General features: G+C 36.1%; 1 protein-coding gene across 1 annotated transcript; it reads right to left on the bottom strand.

Annotated features, from left to right (window-relative positions):
• Positions 1-1,244: 1,244 nt before the first annotated feature.
• Positions 1,245-2,174, bottom strand: LOC145062660 (heavy metal-associated isoprenylated plant protein 28-like). Its single transcript, XM_079010240.1, has 3 exons — positions 2,090-2,174; positions 1,925-2,000; positions 1,245-1,835 (listed from the first exon to the last, which is right to left on the bottom strand). Exons 1-3 carry the CDS (start codon positions 2,093-2,095, stop codon positions 1,444-1,446), a joined length of 474 nt encoding a protein of 157 aa, XP_078866366.1. The 5' UTR covers positions 2,096-2,174; the 3' UTR covers positions 1,245-1,443.
• Positions 2,175-14,510: the final 12,336 nt, after the last annotated feature.

Raw genomic sequence — 14,510 nt, 5'->3', positions numbered from 1 at the left:
GCAGTTAAGACCATGTGGGGGTTCCCGTGGCAGGAAGTTAAGACTATATGGGGGTTCCCATGACAGAGGGTTAAGACCATATAGGGGTTCCAATGGCACTCGATGTAATACCATGAAGGGTTTCCATGACATCCTTATATGTTTATATGCATCTCTTATGTAGCTTATGTGGCTGATATGGTTTATGTGATTATGTGGATTGTGTAGGGTATGTTATGGGGAACTCACTAAGCGTTAGCGTACAGTTCGTTGATTGTTTCAAGTATTTTAGGAGATAAGGGCAATGACTCGGGTTGATGGCGCGACATGCACTCTCGGATGTTTTAGTTGAGACACTCTAATGTTTTTGGATAATTTATTTGATATTATGGATTTTTGAAAAACAAATGTGGTTGAAATATTATGTCTTTTGAGAATGATTTTGTTATTTAAAATCAAAAATTTTATTGAAAATTTGGGATGTTACAGTTTTAAGAAAAAAAATTTGGTCTTTATTGTGTAATAGTTTATGGCCTTCGGAATCTAGGATACAACTATTTATAATTAAATGAGAATTTAATTTATGACAGATTCTATTGTATGCATTCATGAAAATTGAGAAAAAAATGAGTACGCATGTGGTGTGCGTACATCCAAGAGATCCAAAAAAAATCACATTTGACTTGATTAAATAAGATTCGTTATGAAACTGTGAAGACACATTTCCTATAACTTTTCAAACCAATCTTATTTGATAAAACATAAATTAATTATAAATAAAAGTAAAATTAAATTAAAGACCTGATGTTTGAATTATCTCTTGAGACCGCAAGACCATTTTTAATTTAAACAAAATAAAATAAAATTAAGAGTCTATTTTCGAATTATCTATTGAGAATTTGAGACCCTAAGACCATTTTTTTATTTAAAACACTAGTAATTCAAAGCCCATAAAACCATATTAGCCCACTTCATGTTGTTAGTTTATTGTGGTAGTAAAAGTTAAAGAAGAAGCTTTTAAACATACAAAACAAGCCCATGAAGCTCTTAGTCCATTGTGATAAAATTAGAGAAGAGAGAAGAAGCTTTTTAACCACACACAAATTTGATAGTTCATTGTGATAAAAGTTAAAAGAAGATGCTTTTAACCATACAAATTACAAAACTAGCCTATGAAGCTCTAAGTCCATTGTGATAAAATTAGAGAAGAGAGAACAAGCCTTTTAAACATACAAAAATTTGGTAGGATTGATAGGACAAGTAACTTTGAGAAAAATATACAAACACCGATACAAAGTGCACATACTGGCACACTTCATGCTCTTAATCCATTATATTAAAAAGTCAGAGAACAAATCTTTTAAACATACAAAAGTTTGATCTTCCCACCTATGTGTGACAATTAACTTTGACAAAAATACAAAAACTACACCAACATATATATATTATGTATGTACGTATAAGCTACATGATGCTGCAGGCAGCATTTGTATTTTCATCACTAAAAGCAGCACCAGTCTGGTGTCCAATTAAACCTGATGACTGGACTGGGTTATAACCCTCGTGGTTATCATAACCGTGTTTGTAGTAGTTGTATGAAGATGCCGATGATGGCTGCCTGGTGTAGAACGTCGCTGAGGGACCTGGGCCATGGCCAGAACCACCGTTTTGTGGTTGCTGTTGAGCATATTGATTAACGTTGTAGTTATGGCTTCGGAGATCAGGGTTGTAGGGTACGTTCCAGATCTCAGCTCGGCGGCCAGTCTTTCTCACGGTCTTCAACACCTTTTTCTCTTCAGCGTATCCAGTCACCGTCACCTTCTGTAACCCCATGTCTATATCTACGTTCTCAACACCTTCAACAAATCGAATGAAACCAAATGATCATGTTTCTTTTAATATTTTATTCGTAGAGGAATATTAAAAAGTAGTTGTAAACACGTACCTTTGAGTCTTTGAAGAGCTTTTCGGATCTTGTCCTCACATCCTGGACAATCTACATGTACTCGCATTTCTATGATCTACATGCATGCAAATCAAAACTTGTTATATGTATAATCGACTTGTAGGATATATATATGACTCTAAGAAACGTGAATTTAGAGCTTACTCCCATGGTTGATTGTGTTGTTCTTGATTGATTGATGGCTGATTTTATGTGCAGATCTTATCAGAGGCGTTTTGAAGTTCGATTGATCTCGTACATATAGATACATACTTGTATTTATTATATATATGAGTGCATATCTGCATGTGTCTGGCCCTTGATGTATGGTGTGTGTAGTGTGCTGGTGGGCACCGACTTGTTCCTTGTCTTTCGTTTGCACAAAAGTGCAGGAAAAAAGCAGATAGGTAACTTGAATTAGTGGTGACAATATTATATTTGATTCTTTGGGTTTCATGGATTTTTTTTTTCTCGCGTTAAAAAGAAGGGATTGTTGAAAAATAAAATATCAAATTCCAACTTCCTTAAGACTCTTGCATAGGGATGGAAATGAGACGGATTTGGGACCGGGTTGACTATCTCTGTCCCATCCCTGAGTGTCTAACCACGTTCCCATCTTCATCCCCATCCCCAACAGACACGGGGAATCAAATACTCTCCTCTTTGTAATTTGGGCTTTTCCCCAACCCATCCACAATCTATCAACATAACAAACTCAACTTAAAAAAAAAAAAAAACAAGTTAAATAAGCAATTAAAACCAGATGCTATAATCATATTCTGTTTACATCAATCATAAAGTTTAACTAACATCAAAACCAAAAGTTATGATTTGGTATACAGATCGTCAAACGAAGTGACGATTGACAAACTCTTAGAATTAGGAACATAATTTGACATACGAACTCTATCTCTGACGGTCTAATATAGATCGATTCATTTTAGTAGACTTAATTCAAATTTAATAAATGATATATATATATATATATATATATATATATATATATATATATATATATATATATATATATATATATATATATATATATATATATAGGGCCGGTCTGATCATATCTGAGGCCCAAGGCAAAAATAAAAAAAGACGCCCCTTAAGTCACCAGTTAATCAAAGCTCATTATTGATTTCATATATACTTACACACTATATTATGGAAATCTTATAAAAATAGTTCATCTGCTAACTTTTTAACTATTACAAACTTCCTAATATTTTCATAGTTTAAATGTTTTTTACCAATAAACCGATGTTAACTGATGTAAAATCATTGATTAAATTGTTGATTAACACACACAATCATTGATCAAATTTAAAAACTTCTAAAGACAGAGTTTTACAACTAGACCGAATACAAATCATTTCAAAATACAGGTGTCATAGTTATCAAAGTACAAAAGACCATGTCCTAGTAATAAATTCTCAGTCCGTGTGTACAATCAAATATTCGGTGTTATATCCCCAAACCATGATGGCGGAAACGTCTAGAGTTGGATGACTTCATTAACAGTATCACAACATAATGTACAATAGTGATCAAAATAAACATAACCATCATAAATGTAATTGAAAATATTACATTGTTTCCAAGTGTTGTATGTTTCAAAACCAATTACATTATGATGAGAAAATAAATAGTACGACGACGTAGCATTCCATCCTCAAAATCCTTGTGTCTATCTGTTTAACGGTTTCCTAAGAATACAAGTAGTTTTGAAAAGTGTCAACAATTAAGTTGGTGAGTTCATAAGAGTTTTGTATATGAATAATTTGTAATTCTTTCTTTGTAAAATGATAGTGTTTGTTCCCAGAAAATCCAATATTTCCTGAAAAACGTGTTGTAGTCTTTAAAACCCTAAGACCAAAAATGTATAAGTATTTCTATACTTAAAATAGTATTACGTAATTTTATTCTTATATAAAACCATCTGATAGCATGTTAGCCCGTAAACTAAATGTATCGTTGATTTCTCATGTGAGTTATTACAACCATACTAAAACTGAAGTTGGCATGTTGTGACGTTCTTCAGGCGTCAGAAAATATTAGACATTTGTCACCCAGACCTGTCGGCCTAGCTGTTGCTAGCAGCTTAGGTGCGGGTTAGTCAATTCCGTATAGATCTATATACAAGGATCACGCTTTCTTACCGATATTTTGTTTATAATTCAAGGATTTAATGTGTACTCTAGAAGTTACGGTGAAGACTTTGCCTCACATAATTGTTTTAACATGTTTACGTTTTGTTGTAATGAAAACCCTTGTATGTGTAATTATCACTTTTCCATGGTATTAATATAGTGTATAATAATTATATACTTTTATATAATTATTCGTCTTGTCCCACAAAAACGGTGTAATAACTTGGTTATAATTATTTTTGTTAGAAAAGTAATAGTATGTTCATAAAAACCATAGGTTATTTTTATTTTTTTTTTTTATACTTTTGTTTTTATGACTTTTTCATAAGAACATATAGCATGCTTATACTTATTTTTCATCGATTTGTATTTTAAAGAACATACCACACATAAATGTTCATAATACTAGGTAATAACATTATTTCATGTAGATAAAATTTTTACACAACATGAAAGTAAAGCATGCATAACAACTTGTACATTTATACAAGTTTACTTGTATTCCCCCCTCCCCCTTAAAACTGGGATAAAGATGAAAATGCGGGGTGTGAACTCACCTTGAGTGTGTTTCTTGGTGGATAAAAGATGAACATGAAATTTTTCAAGTTAAGAACACTTGAGGAAAACTTACCAAAAGATCAAGAACCAACTTATGAAAATTAGTCTTAAAGAAAGAGAGCTTGTTCTTGAGGAATGAGATGAACAAAAAATAAAGAAGATGGGATGGGGGGGGGGGGTTTATGGGGGCATGGAAAGGACTTCTTGAATTTAATATTCAAGTATGTCTTCTTTACTTAAATAATAATATTTTTATAAAAGGGTAGTAATCATATAAGGCAAATGTGGTCTTTAGTTTATTTGTATAAAAAAATAGGTAATTTTTATAAGAGTTGGTGATTTTTATAAAAAATGTGGTAAAAATAATGTATAATTACTTAATTTGAATCATATAAAGTCAAATTATTATAAAATCATTATCATCAAAAGTAATAACACATTACACGAAAATTATGATGATTCCTAATTCTTTTCATTAACGTTTGATTATTTAAGTCGGGTAAAGAATTTGTCGCATTTAGTGAAGAATTTACCAAGAATTTGAATATGTAACCTTTGTTATGAATTTTTCATGTAGTATAAGGTTTATGAACTCAACTATATTTTGTTAAGAATATTATTTATACCTAAATATTATATAATTGAATTATTGAATTTTTACGTTACTAACCCTAAGTAGGGTTTATATTTAATAATTGGTAAAAAAAGAGGGACTTTGTATTATAACTTGCTAATAGTACATTAGAAACATTAGGGAATATCACATTTCACTTAAAATTCTAATATGAGTTGAGTTGACCTGATTGACTTTTGTTGACTTTGTTTGACCAAAATTAACGGTTGTCATAGCATCTCCCTGTTAGAAGGAATTTCGTCCCGAAATTAGCACTCCGAGTGGGTTCTCAAGAGTTAGGGAAAAGATGTTCATATTTCTGTTTCATTTAGTCACACATTCCTAGGTAAATTCAAGGAATCGCTTGGCGTTCCAATGGACCTTTACTATTAGTATGCGGCTTTGCTTCGTTCTTTTGACTTCCCTGTCCATGATTTCCACAGGTTCCTTGACGAAGTGGAGACTCTCGTTTACTTCGATGTCATCAAGTGGAATAATGAGAGTCTCCTCGGATAGGCATTTCTTCAAGTTGGACACATGGAAAGTGGGGAGCACGTTGCTGAGTTTTTGCGGTAGCCGATGTCTGTAAGCTACCGGGCCAGTCCTGACAAGGATCTCGAATGGCCCTATATACCTTGGATTTGGTTTCCCACATTTTCCAAAATGTATCATTCCATTCCAGGGTGAGACTTTAAACAATACACAATCACCAACCTGAAATTCTAAGGCTTTGCGTCGTTTATCCGCATAGCTCTTTTGTCGGTCCTGAGATGCTTTTATTCGTTCATGGATCTGAATGATATTCTCTGCCGTTTCTCGTATGATCTCAGGGCCGGTAAGAGTGTTGTTAGGCACTTGTCCTCTAGCTAGCTGAGTGTCACCCACCTCAGCCCAACACAGATGTGATTTGCATTTGCACCCATAGAGGGCTTCAGATGTAGCAACTTTAACACTAGTGTGATAACTGTTATTGTATGAGAATTCAATGAGTGGTAAGTGGTTATCCAAAGCTTTACCGAAGTTTATCACACAAGCTCTCAATATGTTTTCCAGCGTTTATATAGTTCTCTCGCTTTGCCCATCGGTTTGTGGGTGATAGGCTGTACTCATGTCGAGTCTAGTTTTGAAGGACTTTTGTAATGATTGCCAAAATCGTGAGGTAAACCTGCTATCTCTATAAGAGATAATGGATATTGGCACACCATCTAATCGTACAATCTCCTTGATGTACTTCCTTGTTAGTTTCTCCATTTTGTCTGTTTCCTTTATTGGTAGGAAGTGTGTGAATTTGGTTAACCTATCGACAATTACCCATATGGTGTCAAGTCCACCAGTTGTCTTGGGCAATTTAGTTATGAAGTCCATGGTTATCCGCTCCCACTTCCACTAGGGTATATCTGCTTGTTGTAGCAAACCCGAGGGCTTTTGGTACTCTACTTTGACCTTGGCGCAAGTCAAACACTTGCCCACATAAGTAGCGATTTCCACCTTCATGTTTGGCCACCAATATAGTTTTTTGAGGTCTTGATACATCTTGTCTGACCCGGGATGAATGGAGTACTTGGGCTTGCGAGCTTTGTTCATCATAATATCTCTATACCCGCCAAATCTTGGTGTCTAGGTCCGATTCATGAGGTAATAAGCTCTGTCACCCTTGACCTAAAGGTTTTTATCTATTCCTCGCATAACTGTACTTGAGACATTCTCAGGTTTAATGGCCTCAAGTTGCGCCGCCTTGATCCGAGTGGACATATGTGAATTGATAGTCATTGTCAATGATTTTACTCGGCAGCTCGAGTACTCCTTTTGACTTAGGGAATCTGCTACCACGTTCACCTTGCTCGGATGATAATGAATTTCACATTTGTCATCATTTAGTAACTCTACCCATCGTTGTTGCCTCATATTGAGGTCCTTTTGATTGAGGATGTGCTGGAGATTCTTATGGTTAGTGAAGATTGTACAGTTTATACCATAAAGGTAATGTCTCCAGATCTTTAAGGAAAACACTATTGCCCTTAATTCAAGGTCGTGTGTGGTGTAGTTGATCTCATGAGTCTTAAGTTGTCTTGAGGCATATGCAATGACCTTTCCCCGTTGCATGAGTACACAACCTAGACCCTGTTTGGACGCATCATAGTAGACCACAAAGTCTTCCGTTCCTTCTGGAAATGACAAGATCAGAGCACTGCATAAAGCTTGCTTTAGCGTCTGGAAGGCAGTGTGAAAACCCAAAATTTTTTATCTTGTAAAGTAAATTCAATCAACCAAAAGTCAGACTTAATTCTATTGTGTTCTAGCCTTGTTAAGGGTCATTCTAATGAGTCTAAGCCTAGTACACTTAAGGATTGAGTGTTAGTAAGTATTGGCTCGAGATCAGAAGGCTGCACCCAAACCAGAGAACCCAACACTTAAGGTTCACGACCGCAAACCTAGTTCACGCTCGTGAACTCTCTTCTGGCCGTGATCTACTCACCTATATATATATATATATATATATATATATATATATATATATATATATATAAGATCACTTCACTTTTCTTCATTTTTCCCCCTTGGCTGCAAACTCTCTCAAGTATCATAATTCAAGAACACCATCTTTCACTCCTAAACACCCCTTCCCTTTGATACTTCATAGAAGCTTACTAGGATCTTCAAACACTCACCAAAACACCTAGATCTTCAAGTGTTCTTCACATTTGGGTCATGAACCCTTCAATATTTGGTGGCCGTGAACTCCCAAGGTATCCCAAATCATAAGTGTTTCATCATTTATCTTTTTATACTTGAAGGACTACTAGATCCTAGCCTTGATTCTTCATAATTCATCAACATCTTCATGAGCTTCAGGTGTTCACGGCCGTGAACCCTTTATAGGGCCATGAACCCTTCATAAGTTCATACATGGTCATGAACACACCATGTGTTTTATGTCCGTGAACACTTTCCTTTGGCCGTAAACTCCCTTTGATCAATCACCTGTGATTTTAACACTTCATTTCAAGTGTTTCCTAGTCCCTAAGGTAGCTTCCTTGAATGATAGTTGTTTTAAAAACTAATTACATGCCTATATATGCCATTATATGTCATTTAGGACTTGTTTGTGTCTCGAGAATTCATTCGTGGGACTTCTCATCCTTATGCGAATCTTCATTTGCATCACCCACATAAGGTGAGTTCATACCCCTATAATCAATCTTTAAATGTTTTAAATGCTTTTAGGGGGGGGGGGGGGGAATACAAGTTGAACACAATGATAATTTTGTAAATGTTATATGTGATAAACATCATTTTAAACGATTTCTTATGTGTTATAAGTGATCAAATCATTTCAAAAACTCTTTTAAAGTTATGTCACTTTGTTGTTTATAAAACTCTGTTTTTAAAGTACAATCCTAACTCAGTAGATAAATGAGTCTTTTCTTCAAGTCAGTAACATTTCAAGTAATCATACTAGTAAACTATAGTAAGTATAGTTTAAGGGTTCAATACATAATATAACTAGGACAAGGAGTAACAAACTATAAAGATAAAGAGGGAGGAACATACAATATTCTAGAACAAAAGAACAAATCATGATTTACAAACTTATACTAATTATTCCTAGTAACCTAGGAAGGGAACGTATCATTAACTCATTGTTCTAAACAAAAGATGATAATAAACATGGTATAAGGTTATATATATATATATATATATATATATATATATATATATATATATATATATATATATATAGTAAGTATCAGATTATTTATAAAGGGTACATCTACAAAATACCGGACAATAATAAATAAAACACATAAATATATACAAAACCTCACAACAGTATCGACAAAGGCGTTTAGATTACACGATTTCATCACTTCTAGTAGTCATCCTAACATGTTGAACAACGCCACATAACCTCCTAGTAACATGAACATTCAGTAAAAATGGGGCCTATAATGCTAACTTTATGATTCCTCGGTAGATACATCAGGGATATATATTAATCTGATCTGGTAGACGGTAGAGTGTGGGCTTTCGGCTTCATTTCCTGTTCCTCGTTTGGTTGTGTGGGTTTAGAGCAAATTCACCCAGTCTACTATCTATTCGATCTTATATATATATATATATATATATATATATATATATATATATATATATATATATTCCGTATATACCCAATAATCATAAGGAGTACCAGGTATGCGCTAGGTCATAGTATACAAAATCAATACACCATTTTCTAATACAAAAACATATTTTTTGGTTAGAACATTTAGTAGGCTAAACTAGAAACTTATCAAAAGAAAGGTTTAATCTATTTTATTAAACCAGTATAACTTAAAGGATCTTTAGTGGTTAATTCTGTAATACCTTAGTTTATACATCAGGGTTATATATAATTAGTATCCGATAGGCAGTTTGATGTATGCTTTCCGCCTTACTTCCTGTTCCTTGTTTGGTTGTGGCTGTAGGGCAGATTCACCCATTTAAGTGTCCATTCGATATTAGATTATATATAGTTTGTATAAACTATGTTATTATAGAAGGAAGTATTGTGGTTACTATTTTTAGTAAAGGGAATATATGATTTTCTTAAAGAATGTTTTCATCAAATATAAAGAACTATTACAGTTAACTTCGTAAGTACCAAATGAATACACCATGGTTATATACAATGAAGATCTAACAAACAATGAGATGTGTGACTTCCGCCTCATTCCCTATTCCTTGTTTGGTGGTGGGCTTAGGGCAGATTCAGACAATTGATTGTATGTTTACTCTAAATTGTATATAACTTGTATCCATTTAGTACTCATAGAAGGAATTATAGATTCATTTTTAATTTCATTCATCATATCACAAAATATAGGATTTTCTATAAGAGCGTGCGAACTTTTCTAAAATACCTTACAAACATACTTTACATCAATTAAATACTTATGAACTCACCAGCTTAAATGTTGATCTACTCTTTCAAAATAACTTGTATTCTTACGTAACTAGTAGATAGGTACGCGCACTGCAATTCAGAAGATGAAGTATAGTAGATTCATGTCTTGTTTTGTTATTTGATGTGGCATTCAATCTTATTTGAACCACAGACTTTGTAAACACTTTCATATTAATGCAATGGTTGTTTGTTACTTTGATTACTATGATGCATGTGTTGTGATACTAAACATGACGTCCTCCGCCCCCGAACGTTTTCGTCGTTCCGGTTTGGGGGTGTGACAAACAGTTTCTTGTTTATCTTCTCAGTTGAAGGTCACTCCTTTCTGGGTCAGGGCAGTAATTGGCTTTGCGATGTTGGAAAAGTTATGTATGAACCTTCGGTAGTATCCAACAAGGCCCAAAAACTGGCAGTTTTATGTTGGTGTCCTCAGCGCTTCCCAGTTTTTAGTTGCTTTGATTTTGGTGGGATCCACATGTATCCATTCCACGTTGACCACATTTCCCAACGAGTCCACCTTTCGAATCCAAAATTCACATTTTGAAAACTTTGCATATAGCTTTCCTGCCTTTAGCGTCTCCAAGACTTGTCACAGATGTTGTTTATGCTCTTCCTTACTTCGTGAATAAATTAGTATGTAATCGATGAACACTATCACAAATTTATCAAGGTAAGGTCGGCGTGGTTCATTGAATCCATGAATACCGTAGGTGCATTAGTCAATCCGAAGGGCATGACAACGAACTCGCAGTGGCCATCTAATCGGGTAAAATCGTAAATTCCGTTTTATGTCGGGATTGGGTGGATCCCCACCTGGCCGTGAACTCAACCCTATATAAGGGTTGGGTGGTCACCATTTGAACCTTTTTCACACCCTTAGAGCTTTCTCTCTCTACTCTCTCTCTAGAAAAGTTGGATTTAGTCAAGAATTGCCCCCTATCAAGCTTCATAACTGTAAGTTAACCTTCCTAGCCTGATGTTTAGCATAGCATACTTACAAATTCGTGGTTTAATCAACCAAAAACCCCAAGAACATGTGTTTACAGTTTGGGAATGTCCCAAAACCGTAAACACCCTAAAAGGGGGTTTTGATGCCCCAAAACCCTTCCAATGCTTAGCTAATGGCCTAGGGACTTGCTTGAATGATCTAAGAACCCCAAAACATGAAAATAGAAGTGTAAACATGAGTTTATAGTTTGGGAATGTCCTAAAACCGTAAACACCTCCAACGGGTGTTTAAGTGCCCTTAACAACTTGTATGTCTTATATTTGGGTCTACAACTTTGTATGCTTAACCTACAATCACCAAAACACATGAAAAGTTGCCAAACATGAGTTTACGGCCGTAAAGCCATGTGTTTACGACCATAAACTCCCCAAGGAGTGATTCAGAAACCGTAAACTCCATTCAAGGGTCATTTCAAGTTCCAATCACTTCCATAGCCCTTGCTTCAACCCTAGGACCCTTCCTTGAGTGAGATAAGACCTTTGAGCACCCAATAACACCACTCCCATGAGTTTACGGCCGTAAACTCATGGAAATATGTTCTTTGGACCGTAAACACCCTTAAGGGCTCACACTTGAAGAGTAAACTCCTTAACGGGGCCATACACTCCTTAGATGCAACTCGTATCATTCATAACACTTGAAATAAAGTGTTTTCATGCATTAGAGTGTATCTAATTGCTTAATTAGTGGTTTAGTGACTAATTAGATACAATTATGTATCACTTGATGTTACATAGGATCCTTGCGTGTGTTCAAGTCCTAAATTGACACCTAGCATCTTACCCGACACACACACGTCAGGTGAGTTCATACCCCTACGCTTTTCCGAGTTTTTCATGTTTTTGAGGGGGGGGGGGGAATACAAGCAAATCATAAAGGATTTCGTAATTAAAAAACTGATGTAATTATAACGATTTTCAATCAAATGTTTACATACCTTTATCCCTTTTGTACTATGCAGAGCATAAGGGACACTTTCTAAATATAATTACATAGTTTTCTAAACAACGTGGGAACCTATCAAACCATTCAAATTATTATGGGAATAATTTGGGATCTTCATTACTTTCTTTTAGATTCTAAATTCATGCAAAGTCAATATATAAACTATGTCTGATTTAGTTTATCCGTTATTAACATAGACTATCATACTAAATAATTACCTGGTGTTTAATTATTTATACTCGAATTTGTTCCAAACGACTTCCAAACTTGATATCAATGTAAATATTCTTATGTAATATAATGGTTGTGTTTACTATGCTTACTATGTACAATGGTTGTGATACTACGCATGACGTCCTCCACCCCGGAACGTTTCCGTCGTTGGTTTCGGGGTGTGACAGATTGGTATCAGAGCTTTTGTTTATAGTGAACTAAGTATACCAAGCCTTACATGGTATATAACTATAAACACTAAGGGGCCGAAGTGCTCTGAACTAAAAGTATACTTTAAAATACAAGTATTTTACAAAGAGTATACAAGAATACCTAAATCTCAGAAACAATAACCACGAGTAGAACAAAACAAAAGTAATTGGGTGTTGGGCGCTGCGGTTAAACCTAGGCAGTTATGTAGTCGTGTCTAGGGTCAATATAGCCTGATCAACTATATTCATTCAAGACATGGCCAACATGTGCTTGGGAGTGATTGTGGTGTACAATAGGCCTAAAACTTACCAAATATCCAAACCTCAAGTCATCATCGCAACAAAACATAAAATACTATAGGGGTATTTTAGTCAGAGCCAAATACATTGTAGAAATTCATTCCAAGTGTTGCTACTCATTCTTTCCTTAGCGATAGTTTTCTTGCTTTAGTAACTTTTTCCTGTCATATCGCTTAGTAGAACACTCTATATGCCATATTGAGATATCACTTGTTTCGTATCTTTTGATTCTATCCAGAGGACTTACCATCCTCTCTTTCCTGATCATTTTAGATCAAGATGCCTCCAAGGAGAAGACCCAGCTCAAGGAACAACAATCCTCCTCCACCACCTCCTCCGTTTGATCCCGCCATGTTCCAAGCAGCTGTTACTGCTATTGTGGCTGCTGCAATGTCCCAGATGAAACCCGATGGCTCTAGTGGGCCAGGAGGTGGTACTCATCCCCAAAACCAGGAAGGTGGTCAGGGACACCAGAAGGAGTGTTCCTATAAGGACTTTATGAATGCGAAACCCACATATTTTAATGGTACTGGAGGTGTTATTACTCTGAATCGATGGTTCGAGAAAATCGAGTCTATCTTCGAAATATGTTCTTGTTCGGAAGCCAACAAGGTGAAATTTGCAGCCTGCACTTTCACCGAAAAAGCATTGACTTGGTGGAACGGCCGAGTTAAATCCTTAACCCTGCCTGTAGCAAACGCTATGGGTTGGGAGAGCTTGGGGAGTACTGCCCGCGGGGCGAAATGCAGAAACTGGAGCATGAACTCTGGAACCTAAAGATGAAGGGTTCCGATATCACTGCCTACACTTCTAGGTTTGAAGACCTAGCACTCCTGTGTCCGGGAATGATCACACCGGAAAGCAAAAAGATTAAGAGATTCATTTGGGGGCTGACCCAGCCAACCAAGGGAAATGTCTCTGCTACTAGGCCAAACACCTTTGACAGCGCTAAGTGCCTGGCACAGACTCTGATCGATCATGGAGTCGATCTCGATGAAGTAACAACCACTTCGGAACCAGCAAAGGAGAGTGGGGAGAATAATAAGAAATTCTGGAACAAGCGGAAGGGTTAGAGTTCGCAAGGATCCTCCAAAAAGCAACAAACTGTGACAGTCCATGCTGCTACTACTCCTGTCGCCACTCCTACAGCTCCAGCACCTACCAGTGGATATACTGGTACCCTGCCGTGGTGCAATAAGTGCAATTACCACCATCGTATCCCCGGCCAATGTTGTGAAATGATCTGCAACAATTGTGGCAAGAAGGGTCACCTTGCGCGAAACTGTAGAACACCAGCCCAACCAACTAATCAAGCATCCGGAGAAGGTGCCAGTCAAGCCTGTTATGGTTGTGGTGAGGTTGGGCACTACATAAGGAACTTTCCCAAGGCAACATCAGTTGGCGGCACAGGGAAAGTTCTAACTATGGGGAAAGAGGAGGCAGTCGCCGATCCAACCATTGTCACGGGTACGTTCCCTCTCGACAACTCTTATGCATGCATCCTTTTCGATTCTGGTGCTGAAAGAAGTTTTGTTAGTCATGCATTCAAACATCTTCTTAAACATAATCCTCAACCATTAACCGAAACGTTTACCGTCGAGATGGCTAATGGTGAGAAAGAAAACGCTAACGATATAT

This window comes from Lactuca serriola, chromosome 7 (assembly GCF_051521515.1).
Source record: "Lactuca serriola cultivar US96UC23 chromosome 7, Lser_US96UC23_V15, whole genome shotgun sequence".
NCBI classification, from domain to species: Eukaryota; Viridiplantae; Streptophyta; class Magnoliopsida; order Asterales; family Asteraceae; genus Lactuca; species Lactuca serriola.
Note: the sequence above shows the minus strand (reverse complement) of the source record. Positions and strands in the feature narration are given on the sequence as shown.